Source organism: Rattus norvegicus, chromosome 16 (genome assembly GCF_021556685.1).
Source record: "Rattus norvegicus strain SHRSP/BbbUtx chromosome 16, alternate assembly SHRSP_T2T, whole genome shotgun sequence".
Classification (NCBI taxonomy): domain Eukaryota; kingdom Metazoa; phylum Chordata; class Mammalia; order Rodentia; family Muridae; genus Rattus; species Rattus norvegicus.
The window spans coordinates 65,488,007-65,503,368 of NC_141549.1; the positions used below are offsets into that span (position 1 = coordinate 65,488,007).

The 15,362-nt window shown below is 52.4% G+C and overlaps 2 protein-coding genes across 2 annotated transcripts; one reads left to right on the top strand and one right to left on the bottom strand.

Annotated features, from left to right (window-relative positions):
- The window catches only part of Erich1 (glutamate-rich 1), a gene marked incomplete at its 5' end in the record, with an annotated part of 52,793,804 nt that overhangs the window by 34,617,447 nt on the left and 18,160,995 nt on the right, over positions 1–15,362 (top strand).
- On the bottom strand, positions 328–14,166 carry Dusp4 (dual specificity phosphatase 4). Of its 2 annotated transcripts, none has more exon segments than NM_022199.2 (4): positions 328–3,894; positions 4,713–4,932; positions 5,552–5,697; positions 13,307–14,166. In NM_022199.2, coding segments are annotated over 4 exon segments (1,188 nt in total). In that variant the 5' UTR covers positions 13,743–14,166; the 3' UTR covers positions 328–3,508.

Sequence of the window (15,362 nt, forward strand, 5' to 3'; positions counted from 1 at the left end):
TCTGATTCTTTGAGCCTCAAACCCTGTGTAGTAACTCTGTATGTTCTTCGATAGCCCTCTTGGCTTACGGTGGCATGCTGGCCCTCACTGGCCTCTTCCCCTGGATCTCCATCTCTTATACTTCCTACATGGTCTCTGCATGGAAAGGATGCCCTGGATCCCGCTGACTCAGCTAGGTACCATCCCCTCTCCGCTCTCCCAGCACTCTACCAACAGCTGGTCCCCACTGCAGGTGCTAAGTGGGTGGGATACGTGAGGGCCCAGTCCTTCCTCCCCTCCCAAGTTCTAACAGCAGGATGATTGCCAGTGAGAGGCCACAAAAGCAGAAATGGTTGAAAATGTATTTATTTTTCTTCAAATGATCTTTTTTCAAGCAATAAATAAAAACAGACATGTTTGACTCTTCTAGAAAACAAGGTACAACCTACAGAAATACGAGCATATCAAATGTAGAAATGACAGCACTCAGAAAGACGGGGGCTATTTACACACGTTACAAGTATTGCATTGTTATCTTTCTGAAGTCCCTTGAATGATTCGTGAGTTCTAAGGAAGGATAGGGCACTAGAAGGAGGACTTCAAAACAGACACATACTTTCTCCATCTTTCCTGCAGACAAAATTTAAGGAAACACATCAACACCCAGACACTATATTGAGCCCACTCACAATGCTCCACAAATTGGTTCCCATTCGGGCTCCCCACAAAGAAACCACAGCATTCCCTCAGCCAGCTGTGGAGAGCGGGACCACAGTGACCCTGTTACAAAGCCCTACTGTACCGTCTGTTTACTACTCTGTGCCTACAAGACCTGGCTTTCACCATCCCCAAGCAATGGTGTCTCCAGTCAAAGCACATAACAGTGAACACTGTAACAGATCGGTGTCTAAGTCCCGTTTTCCCACCCCCCCACCCCCCACGTCCTGGTTTATTTGGTCAAGGGTCACCTAGATATGAGGATTTTAAAGGCTACCCAGGTGATTATGAACCCAGATGAGCTACTGTTATCACTGCCACAGGCTTCCTTGGCCACCACCCAGTCCCTTCCCCTTGGGAGTAACTATCAATCTTCCTCCTTCCTGCCTCCTTCTCAAGGACTCTCAAACCCCTCCCTTGGCTTCCCCAGTCTTACAGAAAGCCAAGAACAAGAGCACAAGGTCTCAGGGGAGAATGGAGCTGAGAACTGCCAGCCACTGCCTCACCTGTACTTTAGCCCTCAGGGTCCCAGGAACACCATGGAGGGAGCCAAGTTTCCGGAGGAAAACCTCATTCTCCTACAAATACTACAAATACTCAATGGCTTTCTTTCTGACTTTCCAAAACTCCCCATCACCAGAAATCAGCTCATGGACGGGAAATGGTCCTTGACCCTTGGGACACGGTCGTCATTAGAGCTATTCCAAGCCATCAGAGAAGCTTCTGGAGAATATGTTTAAGGTGTGCCTCCCCTTTTTTCAATCAAACCAGTGTCCTATTTTCTAAGAGTTTTGGGTCTCATGCTGTTATCAAGTACAAAGAACATGACTTTATAAATAGCCCCTTGACACTGTCATAGGAGGTTTGAATTAGGAAGCAGGGGAGGGACATTTGGAGCTCCCACTGCCTGTGCAGTTGGGATCCAGTCTGGGAACTAGGACACATTTGGCAAGCACTCATATAGAAAGTGAATGTAGTCTAACAGATACCTGCTCTCCACATACCCTTTACTCTGGGAACCCAGGACTTGCCTAGCTACAAAAACACATCTCATCTAATTCTTCACCAAACATGAAACAGCTGCCAGGAAGCAGGGGGCAAACGTAGGACCATCCAACTAGGCATAGGCAGTCCAGCGTCGAGGAGCTCAGCCCCTCCATGCCTTCAGCCAAGCGGCAGTCAGGGAATCAGGACACCCCTTGCTTCTCAGCCAAAGGTGGGGTTTGACACAGGCCACCCAATACAAGTCATAGCAACGTAAGTTCCCTTTTCATGGACGGAAAAACCATGAGCCCGGGCTGTCTGGGACTCTGGATGAGAAAGCATTCCATCATGATGTAACATGGACACTTGTAGTTTTATATTTATGCTCAAAGTGGGGGAGGGGGGCGGGACCGTGCTCATTTCTGCCAGGTCTGCAGTGACCTCTATCTAATCTGACATGCCGTCACAAAACTGTCCCCCAAAACTACAGACGAAACAGGTTCCCTCCCCACCCTGCACCTTCCCCCTAGAAAACACACTCCAACGCCTTTCCTCCACTTGGAAAGGCTCTTTTAAAATGGTGTTGGCCCAGTCAGAACCCAACATGGCTTCTGAGTCACTATCAGTAAGATAGGAGCTAGCACGCAGCCCCCCAACTCTGCTCTCTCCCTTCCAGACCGTAAGGAGCCCCAAGTCAGACATACACTTATCTTTTTACTCAAAAGAGGGAGGACTTTTCAAAGTATTCACTTGACAGGGATTTCGTAACAAGAATTTCTTGGTATGTATACTTCAAGTAAACTCCTAGAACTGAAACGCCCAATTTATCCGAGGGAGGGAGGAGATCAACGCCAAGAGGAGATTCATTTTTAGTTCATCTTCAGTGATCTGGTTCTGAGCTGGCCTTACCAAAATGATTCACGGTAGGAAAATCTGAATTGCACCCAGTTTTCCAGGAGCACCTTAGAAAAGATGGCATTTCCCCAGACGATATCCAGATCCTAGGCCAAATGCTCTACCCGCAGTCAAACTAGAGAGAAAAGCTTGCCCGGCTGGGTCAGTGGGCCCAGGAGCCAGCTGCAAAAAGTGACCAACCTTGTTCCTTGCAAGTCACCCTGCCTGCTTCTCAGTGGCAACGATGAAAGACGGTGACCCCAGCGACCACCTACCTGCCACACTCCCCTCACCGCCAGCACAGCTTTGTGTCTCTGTGTGTGACCTCAACAGAAACATATCCCAAAGCCACCAGACTCCTGCACACACACGCACACACACACATGCTCAGGTTCTCAATACTCATTAAACATCAATTATCCAGTTGACGGCTAACCAGAATACTGTGGCCTAGAAGGATCTAGAACAAAACTGCTGTGGGTCCAACAACAGAAGAATATGCACACAGAACCAGGCACTTTTCTGGCAAACTCAACTTTCTCCTCCTTCCCTCTCCACTCAATAAAACTGGTTGGGCACATTTGCCAGGATCTGTGGGCTTCATAACTTTCAAGCTTGATTGCTTTAAAAAAATAATAATAATAATAATGAGGTAAATTTCTACCTGCAAAGGAAAAACGGACACAGAATCCAAGTCTTCTCTGGCAGCGGAAGCTGCTCTTATTGCTCTAGGCTGTGGGTGTTTAGCTGTGTTTGTTTTAAATGTGTATTCAAAGTCATAGTTATTGCCATCCTAGCTGGCCCTGTGGTCGGCCAAGGAGAAATGGATGGGGACGGTCACCTGGTCCCCCACTGGTCAGTCCCTATTCGCTCCTCACACGTGGCTTGCACACTAGCTGGGGCCGACTCTGGACTCGGTGTCCCGTGACTAGTCCTAACAGCTGGGGGAGGTGGTGATGGGGCTGTGCAGGTACGGCAGGTTACTGGGAGCCGCGTGCACACCCACGGACACGGGGAAGCTGAAGACGAACTGCGAGGTGGGGGTGGGAGTGGCCTTCCCCCTCTCCCGCAGGGGCCCGGAAGGGCTGGCGGCCTCCGCGGCGCAGGACGTGGTGAGCACCTGAGACTCGAACTGCAGCAACTGGCCCATGAAGCTGAAGTTGGGCGAGATGATGCTACGGCGCTGCTTGACGAACTCGAAAGCCTCCTCCAGCCTCACCCGTTTCTTCATCATCAGGTAGGCCAGGCAGATGGTGGCTGATCTAGAGATGCCGGCCTGGCAGTGAACCAGCACTCGCCCTCGGCAGTCCTTCACTGCGTCTGGGGCAGAAAGTGCGACATGATTAGGGACCTCGGCGGATTTCAGGAACCACCACGAGCAGGTGAGGGAGACGCACAGTGGGATGAGGGGCGCTACTGTGGGAAGGTCCCCTACGCTACACTGAGGACTACAACCCCACTCATCCCAGTGTGTGTGTGTGTGTTTTTTTTTTCTTTTCTATTTTTCGGAGCTGGGGACCGAACCCAGGGCCTTGCGCTTGCTAGGGAAGCGCTCTACCACTGAGCTAAATCCCCAACCCCCCCCCAGTGTGTTTTTTTAAATAACAAAAAGATTTTAAAAGCACACGCTTTAAGTCACATGGCAGAGCCATCAGATCAAAGAGTACAGTGACTCCAATCTGCTCTTGACTTCCTCTCCACGCAAAAAGCCTTACTCTGTACACACGTGGAGGAGCCATGCAAGGAAGTGGACTGGCTCTCCAGCCAGGCCTGGATAATAACATCCAATTCCCATCACTCAGTCACCCCCATGAGCCTAGGACTTTCTGGTATTTAGGTAGAAATTCCCATAGGCTTACTGTGTGCGGGGAGAAGAACATGAAACCTACAGGAGGAGCAGCCACGCTGAGGAAATCGATTAGCTAGGGGCAGGGGCTCCGCTTCCCTGACTGCACCTGTCACCAGGTCTTCAAAGACCATGACAGACTTCATCCTTCTTAAACTGCTTTTTATCAAAAATTTGGTGAGCGCAACGACCATCCAAGGGGAGTGTGTCACAGCCTGCGCATAAAGCCTAAAACCCCCACCAGCAGTCCCTGGCTTCCCCCTCGCTCCCCTGAAGTCCAAGGGCAGCCTACCTATGTATTCGATGGCTTCCATGAACCAGGAGCTGATGTCAGCCTTGTGGTTATCTTCTACCGGGATGCACTTGTACTGGTAATGTCCCTCAAAGTGATTGGGGCAGTCTGAGGAGACATTCAGTAGAGCCGTGATCCCCAGGGCATCAAGCATGTCCCTGCGGGCAGCGTGGTAGGCACTGCCGAGGTAGAGGAAAGGAAGGATCTCCACAGGACCCCCCTGCAGCAAAAAGAAGCAGAAAGACACCAGCGAAACATGAGTGCCAGCAACCAGGACACGCAGGGAGAAAGCACTGGAGAGCTAGGGTCGGTAAGACAATCCAAAATGGCTTTCCAGGGCCTGGGGGAGGAACTCGACGGGCAGAGCTTTTCTTGGCTCTTCCTTCCCAGCTTGAGTTCAGCAGGACTCCAGTGGGCAGAGACAAGGTACAGTCAGATCTTGTGGGCACCAGCCAGCATCTTCCCGCGACAACCGAGGGAGCACACTGACCATGTGACTCAGCCACACTGGGATTTACACGAAGATGTCTCAGACAAGGAGAAATGGTGGCGTGATGGAATACTTTAAATTCACGATAAGATTAATGGATAGAGATGGTGCACTCCCCCCACCCCCCTGGAGCTGAGGACTGAACCAGGGCCTTGCTCTTGCTAGGCAAGCGCTCTACCACTGAGCTAAATCCCCAACCCCAATGGTGGACTCTTAACTTCAGCCCCAGTCCATCTGACTTCCGGGAAGGGTTGGTGGGCGTGTCTTGAAGTACAGTGGCCCAAGCGGTTCCTTCGCGTTCTCCTGCACTGCCTCATCTGAACTCTGGCCGGGATCCTACTACACATACCTGGTCGTGCAGTGGGGTCCCACAGGAGCTGCAGCCCAGATCCAAGGACTCATTTGTGCTGGGAGGTACGGGGGGTGGGATGGCGGCCAGGGCCTTAGTTTTAGAGCAGAATTCTGGGTACTCAGAAGAAAACCTCTCATAGCCACCTGTAAAGGAGAAAAGTGGTTCAGGTTAGTGGAGACTCGGAACCAGTAGGAAAAAGAGGAAGAACAATCTCACCAGGGTAAGGGGAGCTGTTGGCTCCTTCTGTGCCACTAGGTGGCGCTGTGGATTTAGAGATGATGGCGGTCAGAGGACCTTATCAAGGAAGGATGCTTTGAGAGGCAAAGCTTTATGGGCAGTCTTCCATTTGAGATGAAAATACACAAAAGGCAGATGTACACGGATGTGCCAGAGGGATATTCTAGAGTGTCACGTGCAGTGAGGGACCCATGAGCACTTAGGCAGCCTGTTAACCAGTTGTGCCCTCCCCTGGTCTAGTGCGGAATCCTGCCATCACCAGTTCCTTCTGATGGGGAATACCCTGACAGGAACCCTGCCTTCTGTCTCCAGTTGGAGCAGATACCACATGCCCTGACCATCTCTACCAACAGGACTACAAAGAAGGGGAAACAGGCTTCCATCACACAAACCAACCTTGCCACACAGGTTGGGGCAGCAAGGATTTTTCTGACAGGAGCAAAGGTGAGGAGTCCTGCAAAGGTTATCAGTGCGTGTTCTGTGGTTTATGACAAAGACAGTGCCGGGCCCGTTATCTGGTACAGCTGGGCAGTCCCACAAGGACCTGAGGTGTATTAGAGTCGGAACTGTGGTTCTCGTTTTCTGGTGATTATTGCCAATTCAAAACAGCCTACATGTCAGGGATCGACCACTCTCTCATAAGGTACCCACACAATGGGCTAAAATGGTAGGTGCTTGTTGCTGGTGGCTGGCTCCTTCCCTCTGCCTGGCCCTACTAGGAAGGCACAAAGGAATGACATGTGACCCCTTTAGTGCCGTTTGGTGGGCCCTAAATCCCAACCCTGGAAAACTGCTTCCTGCTGCTTCCGAGATAAAGGGGAACTCTTTGGGCCACACCACAGGGCTTTCAAAAGCAGGGAATCCATTTTTCCCTCTCTGTCTGGAGGTTTTGCTTGCCCTCTGCTCACTCCCTCCGGACATAAAAGGATTATCTGTGGTCAGCGTTCTTCCTGCCGGAAGTGACCAGCCTCCAGGGGTGGGAAAGCCTGCTGCAGACCTGGTGCTGCCAGCCATGGACGTTAGTTCTCGGCCGCCATAGCTCTCAAGGGTTACCTCTCCCTCTCAGTATAAATCCTCCTTCTTAAAGAGGACCGAGAAGGTAGGGATGAGAATCTGAGAGATGAGGGGGCAATAAAGGTCTGTCACCAAAGAACCTTGATCCCTACTAAGAAACTCTGGTCCACCGCCCCCATTAGGGATAGCAGACTGCACCTCCATAATAAAGGTCATTTGCCCCTCTATGTACTTCTGTAAGACTTCAAATTTTTAACGATCCATTTGTCTATTAACATCCATTCGAGCAATCAAAACTTTTTTTTAAAAAAATGAACACTAGTTCCAGACAAAATATTTTCTACCCAGGAGACAGGCACAACCTACCTCACTTAAAAATAAAGTGGGGGGTGGGGCGGGGGGGGACGCACCGCAGCCCAGACTCCAAAATGACAAAGCAGGACTCTACAGACAGCCTCCAGGCAGGAGGAAATGTTCCCACCCTTCCCATCATGGAAAGGGTAAGGACCAGCCGCCCGAGGGTCCAGAAAGGGCTCTCCAGACAGATTCCATCCCAGTCTTCTGAGTCATCAACTGTGCACCCACCCTACTTCCGCCCTCCTCTGACCTCTCACAGGCCCCTGCTCCTACTCGGTAATTGATTAATCTCCCCTGGCACAAGTTCCGATACAGGCACCTTGAGAGAGATCTGTACCCGAGTCGAGTCGCTGCTGGCTTTGGGAAGCTGTGGCTGGTTTCTATGAGGACAGAGTGGGGGCTGTGCAGGAAAGATCGGTACAGGTGAGCTGTCACCCACACAGGAAGAAACTGAAGTCCTTGCCTCACGCGGCCATGCCGCGGTTAAGCCTTCAGATGAATCCTGCGTTACTAAAAACTAGATACACCAAACAGGAGGGTACTTCCTTTCTATGTGTCAAGCCGGCCTTGTAGACAGAGTGAAGATCACCAGAGTTAACACATACAGCATACAAGGAAGCTATCTGGGGTCTCACACGCAGCTTAAGGGCAGGGGTCAGCATTCACCCTGGCAAGCTTGAAGTCCGCGTTCATTCACATAGGCGTTCTCTTCCGAACACTGCTGGCATGCGCATGCCCATGGGATCCCAGAGTATGCTGGCAGCTATGCTCCTGCCCAGACACAGGTTATTTCCAGTGAGCTTTAGAGGCCACTAAAGATGCCTGCCCTTCAAAGAAGCCAACTGAATAGTACAAAGTGCTTCTTTAAAAAGCGTGTCAGTTTAGAGAAGGTCCAAAGGAGTACATGTGACCTTCTTCCTGATCATGATGCCAACTTCATGGGTCTGGTTTTATTGACGCAGGGTCCCCCTTGGTAGCTCAGGCTGGCCTCACTCACGGCCATCCTCCTGCCTCAGACTTCCCACTCCCCGTGGGCTAGGATTACAGGTACTAACCGTCACCCCACACCCACAACCAACCCCCCACCCGGAGCTCTGTTATTTCTTACAGTGTGTAGGGAAAGCTGTCCTAAAATGTTTTCCCCTCAAGCCCCCCTACTAGCCCCATCTTCACGCAAGTAGCATAATGGCCACAGAGCCTCGGTAGTAAAGAGCCAGCTTCAGATGACCCAAAATAAAAAATTTAAAAGAAAAAAACATCAAAGAATAAAGAACTTATTTCCCGTACTTGTTATGTTTCAACCTGCTTAAGTCGGAAATGGAAACTTGCTTGAAGGACAACTACATCTCCAGTTAGCTCCATGGCTCTCCTCCAGGAGTATAAATCATGACACAAGGGCCTCCTAGCCATAAATCCTCCACTCTGGTTGGCTGCCAGGCCACTCGGGAGAAGAGGTAATATATGTAATATATGTGGAGTGCCTTACAAGTGCCTTACATTGGTGTTGGTAATGCCACCAATAGGGTCCCTAGAGGGGAGTCGCTGGGGTGGTGACTATGGCTATGGTTCTTAATGAGGCTGCCTGCCACTTTTGCTATATCCCTCAGTCAATATCGAGAATATACCAGAAGCCCCCACCCCCACTCCCATCGTCTCTGGCCCAGAAAGGAAGTCTAGGTTGTCCAAAAGTCAGACCGGTTTGTTTGTTTGTTTTGTTTTGTTTTGTTTTGTTTTTTGGCGGAAAACTTCACTTGAAACAGTCTTCAGGAGACCTAAGTGGACTTCTGACCTTGGGACTCCCAAGTCAAGAGAGCTGTTCCTCCCCAGGTCAGCTGGGAAGCTCCTAAGGAACTGACTCTCAGCCTGGGGGTGCTGACCCTTGGTGGTGGAGGGGTGTGTCAAAGGACCCTTTCACAGGGTAACATCATATATCCTGCATATCAGATATTTACATCATGATTCATTACTAAGAAAATGAGTTACAAAGGAGCAATGGAATCGTTTTATAGTTGGGAGTCACCACAAACATGAAGAACGGTATTAAAGGGTGGCAACATTAGGGAGCTGAGAACCTCTACCCTGAGGCCTTGCTTGGGGACGGACTAGATCTTTCTTGCACTCCCTCCCAGGCCTCCTGCCCTAACTGCTATGTCCAGCAGAATGGCTTCTGTCACAGAGTCACTTGACTTCCGGCCATGTTCCCTCTCTCTCTGCCAGGAACTGCCTCTCTAAGGAAATTAGCTATCCAGTATTTACAGGTTTGGAGTATTTAAAGAGATTTCTTGGCTCTTAAATGACCACCTTTTCCTACAAGATAAGAACCCCTGGTGGTCTTAAAAGACAAAAGAAACACTCCGTGGACAACTGGACCTGTCTGTAGTTTCCTTTGTTGACTGGAAACATCCACTTACTTAATGCCAAAGTTGTACTTTCTCTGTTCCTTGTAACTGGGTTGCTAATGTCACTAGGCTTGGGCGTCTTGCTTAATTCTAACACTCCAAGTACTCTTTCCCTCTCTGGAGCACTCTGTTCTATTTACAAATAGAAGAGGCCAGAAGTCATCCTCCCTCTGAGTCTAAAAGGTAGGGGGTGTAAGCAGGCCCCAGAACTAGGCCCTGGAGAGGCCTCAGCTACCAACTGGGAAAGTTGGGAAATAAGCAGGCACCAGCAGAGAGGTCCTGGGTGAACAGGACCAGTCTTCCATTCGACTCTGGGGCAAGCCAAAGACCTGTTACAGGTAAGTTTTACCCAAGAGGAAGGAGACTGTCTGGATGACTATATCCCAAAAGCTCAAGGCAGCTCCCTGCATAATTGTGCAATCAGGTTTGAATAAGAACTTAGATCACATGGTAAATTCTACACAGGAGGGAAGATAAAATTGCACAAAGAAGGTCCTGTGTGTGGGGCAGGCTGGTCAAGACCTTGTAATCCAGTCGCCTCAGCCACAGAGGTACAGAGGTCTGAGACCACAGGCATCGGCCACGCCAGGTTGAAATTATGTGTGTATCAGACTAATTTGTGATTGGGGACACTGTCATTAAAAACAAAAATTTCCTTTAGGATAAGATTTTTTTTTAAAAGGCATGCAAGTCTAAAATTCCAACCCAAACATTTATGGAAGTTAAGAATCCGAAACAGGGGGGTTGGGGATTTAGCTCAGCGGTAGAGCACTTGCCTAGGAAGCGCAAGGCCCTGGGTTCGGTCCCCAGCTCCAAAAAAAAAAAACAAAAAAACAAAAAAAGAATCCGAAACAGGGAAAGTAAGATAAAATCTGAAAAAAAGTTATTTAGAACTGTCCCTAAAATGCCTTACAGGATTTTAAGTTAAATTATTTTCTATGTTTTTTGACTCACAAAACGGAAACGTAAGATTCTTAGTTTTTGCCAAGACTTGATCAATGTACAAGATTAAGAATAGTTTAGCAAAGTTTTTCTGTTTTTAAACCCTTACTTGTGGGGAGGGAAAAAAAAATCAAACAATCAATCATCTTTTAGGAGAAAAAAAATAGGAAAGCGTGTTTCTTTTAAAGTCACGTGGGGGGGCTCTTTGGCCTGGAGGGACATCACTTCTAAAAGGGTTATTGTCTCCCCCCATGCCTAGGATGGGGGACACCCACTATGTCTCCCTACACTTGCCTGCTCTGCTGCTATCTGCCTCCTCACTCCACCAGCAGAAGAGGGCCTTGGGCCAATTCTCTCACACCAAGCCACATTTCCCGAACGGGAATGAGCGGGGGGGGGGGGGGGGGGGTTGGTTGGGGGGTTGCTTAGTTCCCACGACCTCCCCCTTCCTAGAGCAGACATTTTCTTGCTGCTCTACGAGGTCTTCCAATAGCTGGCTGTACAGGAGAAGGAAGGGCTAGGTCGTGGTTCAGCACATCCACATAAACTAAGGCTGACAAACGTTGGTATCTCCACAGGACGAGGAGGAACACCCCCCTCCCCCTCTCTCTCAATCGCTTTAGGCTCTTGCTTCCAAGGGCTGCTGAACTTCTGGCTAGAAAAGGGGGTGAAGGTGAGGTAGCAGCTGTTCCCGAACAAATGAAAACTAAGGACTCCAGGCGACTGGGAAGAAGGCCTTTGGCTTTTGAGGGGCATGGGGTGATTGATCCTCACCGCCCAGTAAGAGAAGGGGGTAGAAAGCGCGGCTTAAAGGACATGCTGCCTTTCTGGGGGACAGACACCCATTAGGGATGGGACTGTCATCTTGCCCAGAGGCCACCTGCCCTGTCCAGTCTTACATCAGCATTCACCCTGAAGCATCTCTCAGAACTGGCCTGGCCTCACGGTCCCCAGATCCGAATCAGGACCGGTAGAGTGCCGCGAGCCACAAGGTTTAACATTAAAAATATGCCTCCCTTCCTAGGCGCCTGGCCTACCCCGGAGCCTGCGCCCCGGAAGGAAGCCAAGGGCTCGGGATCAAGGCAGCTGCCGCTCCAGGGCGGTCCCATTCGGAATTCTTCCAGGAAGAAAAACAAAACAATCCCTGACTCCACGTGGGGCTGAAGTCCTCCTGAAGCCAGGGTTGGAAGGCATGGGCCCCGACTCTCTCAATCCAACCGCTGGGGAACCTAGGACAGCCTGGGACTTTCACCCCGAAACAGTTTCACCTTTCCCACCCGCGCGATCTCAATTCAGGCAGAGCGGGCAGGCTGGAACAATAGCACAGACGCGCAGCCCGGAGCCCAAGCAGGATTCCGCCGACAGAGGACCCGGGACCTGCGCCTGATCGAGGGCTCCGGGTACCGCGTGGGCCCGATTCCCGAGATCTGGAACCCGTCGTTCCTAAAGCGTTTTAGGGACATCAGCTGGAAGAGCAAAAGGCGGCCCTCGCGGAAAAAGAAAGAAAAGTCAGCAAAATGGCCCTGGCAGTTCAGCCTCGGGTCAACAGCAGCGTCTCTCCAGCAGCTGACGGGTCAAATGGTCAGGAAACAACTGCGGAGAACAAAGACCCCCGCTGTTCCGCAGGGCCAGCCCAGCTCGCCCGCAACCGGCTGCTTCCCGGTGCTGTTCGGAAGGGGACGGAAGAAAGGGCTTCGCTCCCGGCCTCCCTTCCTTAAGGTGGACAAGATACCAAAAGAAAAAGTATAGAAGGAGGAGGCGAAGAGCCTCTGCAGGGAAATGGGCGGCTCTTTGAAAGCGGAGGTCAAACAAATCTCCCGGCTTTGGAAGCGAAGACCCGACCCCCGCGAAAGAATGCGCGGAATGCGGTGGCCGGAGGTGGGGGGGCGCGGCGCAGCAGGGGGCGCGCGACCACCCTCCTCCCACCCCCCACCGCAGTGCTCCCCAGCCGGAGCCCGCACACGGACCTAGCAGGCAGGTGCGGAGAGCGGTCTGTCCCTTCCTCCCGCGTCTGGGATACTGCGCGATCCTTTCGGGGTGCCCGACTTCTAAATTTGACAAGCCACCCTCTCTCCGGCCACCTATTTCCCAGGCCAGGGTTCGCTTTAACCAGGCACGCGCCGCTAGCAGAGCCGAGAATGATGTGTGAACAAAAGGTGGTAAGGTAATTCTCTGCTCCCGGGATTAGCAGGAGCAGACGCGTCTGGTGTCCCCCCAGTACAGCACTCCAGCCTCCCTTAGACCCGGGCGGGGGGGGGGGGGCGCCTTCCAAGAAGGCTCTGAGTTGAAGCAGCGGGAGAGGAAAAACAGTTCGCTCCCCAGATCTGCAACCCAATTCTCCTTCCCTCATTTGCCGGTTGTGTAGGAACTCCCGAGACAGATCTCACCTCAGCATTCACCTTCCTTAACCCCTCTCCAGTTCTCCGGGTTATACCGAAACAGGCCTCTCTGAACCCTGTGGGACTTAAGAGCGCGTGCGTGCTCAGTACTTGAGGCTGGGCTGCGCAGAGGAATAGCTGCCAGCATCCAGGCCAGAACCGCTCATGTCAATAAACACAGAAAAACTCTTCGGACGCGTGCGGACTGCAGGTGACTGGGGAAACGCGCCAGCACGGCCTCCCCAGGACTTAGTACTCAAAACCACAGCAAAACCGTGCACACAGACACGCACAAAGACACGCAAGGAAGGGGACTCCAGCAGCCCGAAATCATTCCGGTACTTTCCTCCCAATGCCCAGCAGGGCTCAGGTCACCAAGTCCCTTACACCTACCCTCCACCTCGCTCCCGGGCGCCCAGGTTTACCTTTAAGCAGGCAGATGTCTGTGCGCTCCGCGTTCCGGCGCAACGCCTGCACGACCAGCGACACTGTGCTGTCCTCCCGGAGACTCTCGGCGCGCGGGCTGCGCTCATCGTAGACGATGACAGCCGAGTAGAGGCCAGAGCGCAGGCGGGCGCGCACCTCTTCCTCGGCGGGCAGAATCTGCTCCAGGCTCACGGAGCCCTTGGCCCTCCGCCGCACGATGGTATTGCAGCGCACGTTCACCGAGCCTCGGATGTAGCCCGCGCTGTGAGCCAGAAACGGCCTGCAGTCCAGCAGCAAGCACTTGCCGCCGCTCAGCAGCCCCAGGGCGCCGTGGCTGCCGCCGCTGCTGCCCGCGCTGCCGCCGTTCTCATCTCGGTTCATCAGCCTTTTGAGCACGCTGCAGTCCATCTCCCGCAGTTCCTCCATCGTCACCATGTCGCCGGCAAAGCACAGCAGCTGGGGAGCCGGAGAAGACCAAGGGCACCCAAGCCAGCTAGGCTACAAGAAGGAACAGGCGAAGGCTAAGAAGGCGCCTGCCGAAGTGACCCGCAAACTTGGCCCCAAGGCTCTTCTCCCAACACCCCTTCCTCCTCCTCCCGCAGCCTCGACGTTACATAGCAGTCCGAGCCTTCTCTGGCGCCAAAGCAGGCGGGCGCACGGCACCCGGAGCAAGTGACCGAGGAGGGGAGTATGTTTACGATAGAGAGGGCTCCTCTCGGTTTGTTGCCCCTGGTGTGTTTTGCTAGCTAGGCTGCTCCTGCCTTAGGCACCGCCGTTTTCCCCCAACGCTCCGCCGGAGCTGCACGCACTGCCCCAGCCAGAGTTTCCTCCTCTGCTTAGAGATTTATTAATGCTCGCCGGCTCTCCCGGGGGAGGGAAGAGTCATTACTACCTCTCCAGGCCCCGCCCCCCACGCAAGCTCCCCGCCCCGCCCCCACCCCGACTCTTGAATGGAGCGCCGGCCCCCTCGCACCCAGTCACGGGAACTCGACGTCACAAAGAGAGGAGTAAACAGGGCGCTCGGTGCTGTCTGCCAGGCCCATTCATAAAACCGAGACCTAGAGGAAAAAGGAGGCAGCCTCCGACCCGCCGGCAAGCCGGAAGCTCCCGGACTTTGTGAATGGAGCCGCCGTGCGGCTCCCTGTCCTTCCTCAGCCCCGGAGCGCGGCGTTCGGCGTTGTGTTAGTAGCGGGTGGCGACGCGGGCCTAACCGAGGCCTGGGCTCTCAGCGTGGAGGTCTTCACCCCTGCGCTCCCCCTCCGCCCCCCAAGTCTCCGAGGTCTCGCTGGGTGGAACCTGACACTGTATGGCTGCCACCCCGCAGGGCTTGGGACCTCTTCTCGCCGGACTAAAGCTTGCTCTTCGGGTCCGGCCGGTTGTGTCTTGTTTTGTTTTTAATGCGATTCCCCGGACTTAGTTTATACATTTGCGTGATCGATTTCCGTCCGGAGCTATTAGATCGGTTTTATAGCTTCCCGCGGAACCTGGGCAAACCCCGGACTTTGAAAGATGAAAGGGAAGTCCTCGCGCCAAAGCCCAATAACAAAAGAGAGGTGTAGGGGTTTGTTACTTTACAACCCAGAGGGGGGCGTTAATTGGCCGAATGGTGTGCCCGTGCAGGAGAATGGGAAGCACTCCGGCCCAAGCTTCCTAAAACCTGATTATTTAACCATGGGAAGGGGGGAGGAGGGATATACCCGGAGGTTTTCCGCTTTGGTGGAAGTCCTCGCCTCCCTCTTGCTCACACGCAGTGTCCTCTAAGGAAATAATTGTTAAGGTCTACATTTGGTGCGAAGGAAGATGTTGAAAAGTGTCCATGCGAAGAGTGACCTTTTAAAAGGCAAATTTAATAAGCTCAGAGACGATTCGAGTTTCTACATCCCTCTTTCCAGGTCACGTAGCATCTGCACCCCGCTTTTACCTTCCCGGGGACATTTAATTTCCCAAGGGCTTGATTTTGGCAAGAAAGGAGGTTATGCGCGCATGTGGTGGGGACCTTACAGAAGCCAAAAATTATTCGGCCGAGATCTTGCCAAGTCTTGTTAGCAAGAATTA

Bases quoted from the DNA above. Each gene is read 5' to 3' on its own strand.
- Dusp4 (XM_087589051.1), bottom strand. From the start codon at position 4,866: ATGCTTGATGCCCTGGGGATCACGGCTCTACTGAATGTCTCCTCAGAC. The intron at 3,895-4,712 runs GTAGGCTGCCCT...TTTCTGCCCCAG, and splicing joins GGAAGCCATCGAATACATAG to ACGCAGTGAAGGACTGCCGA.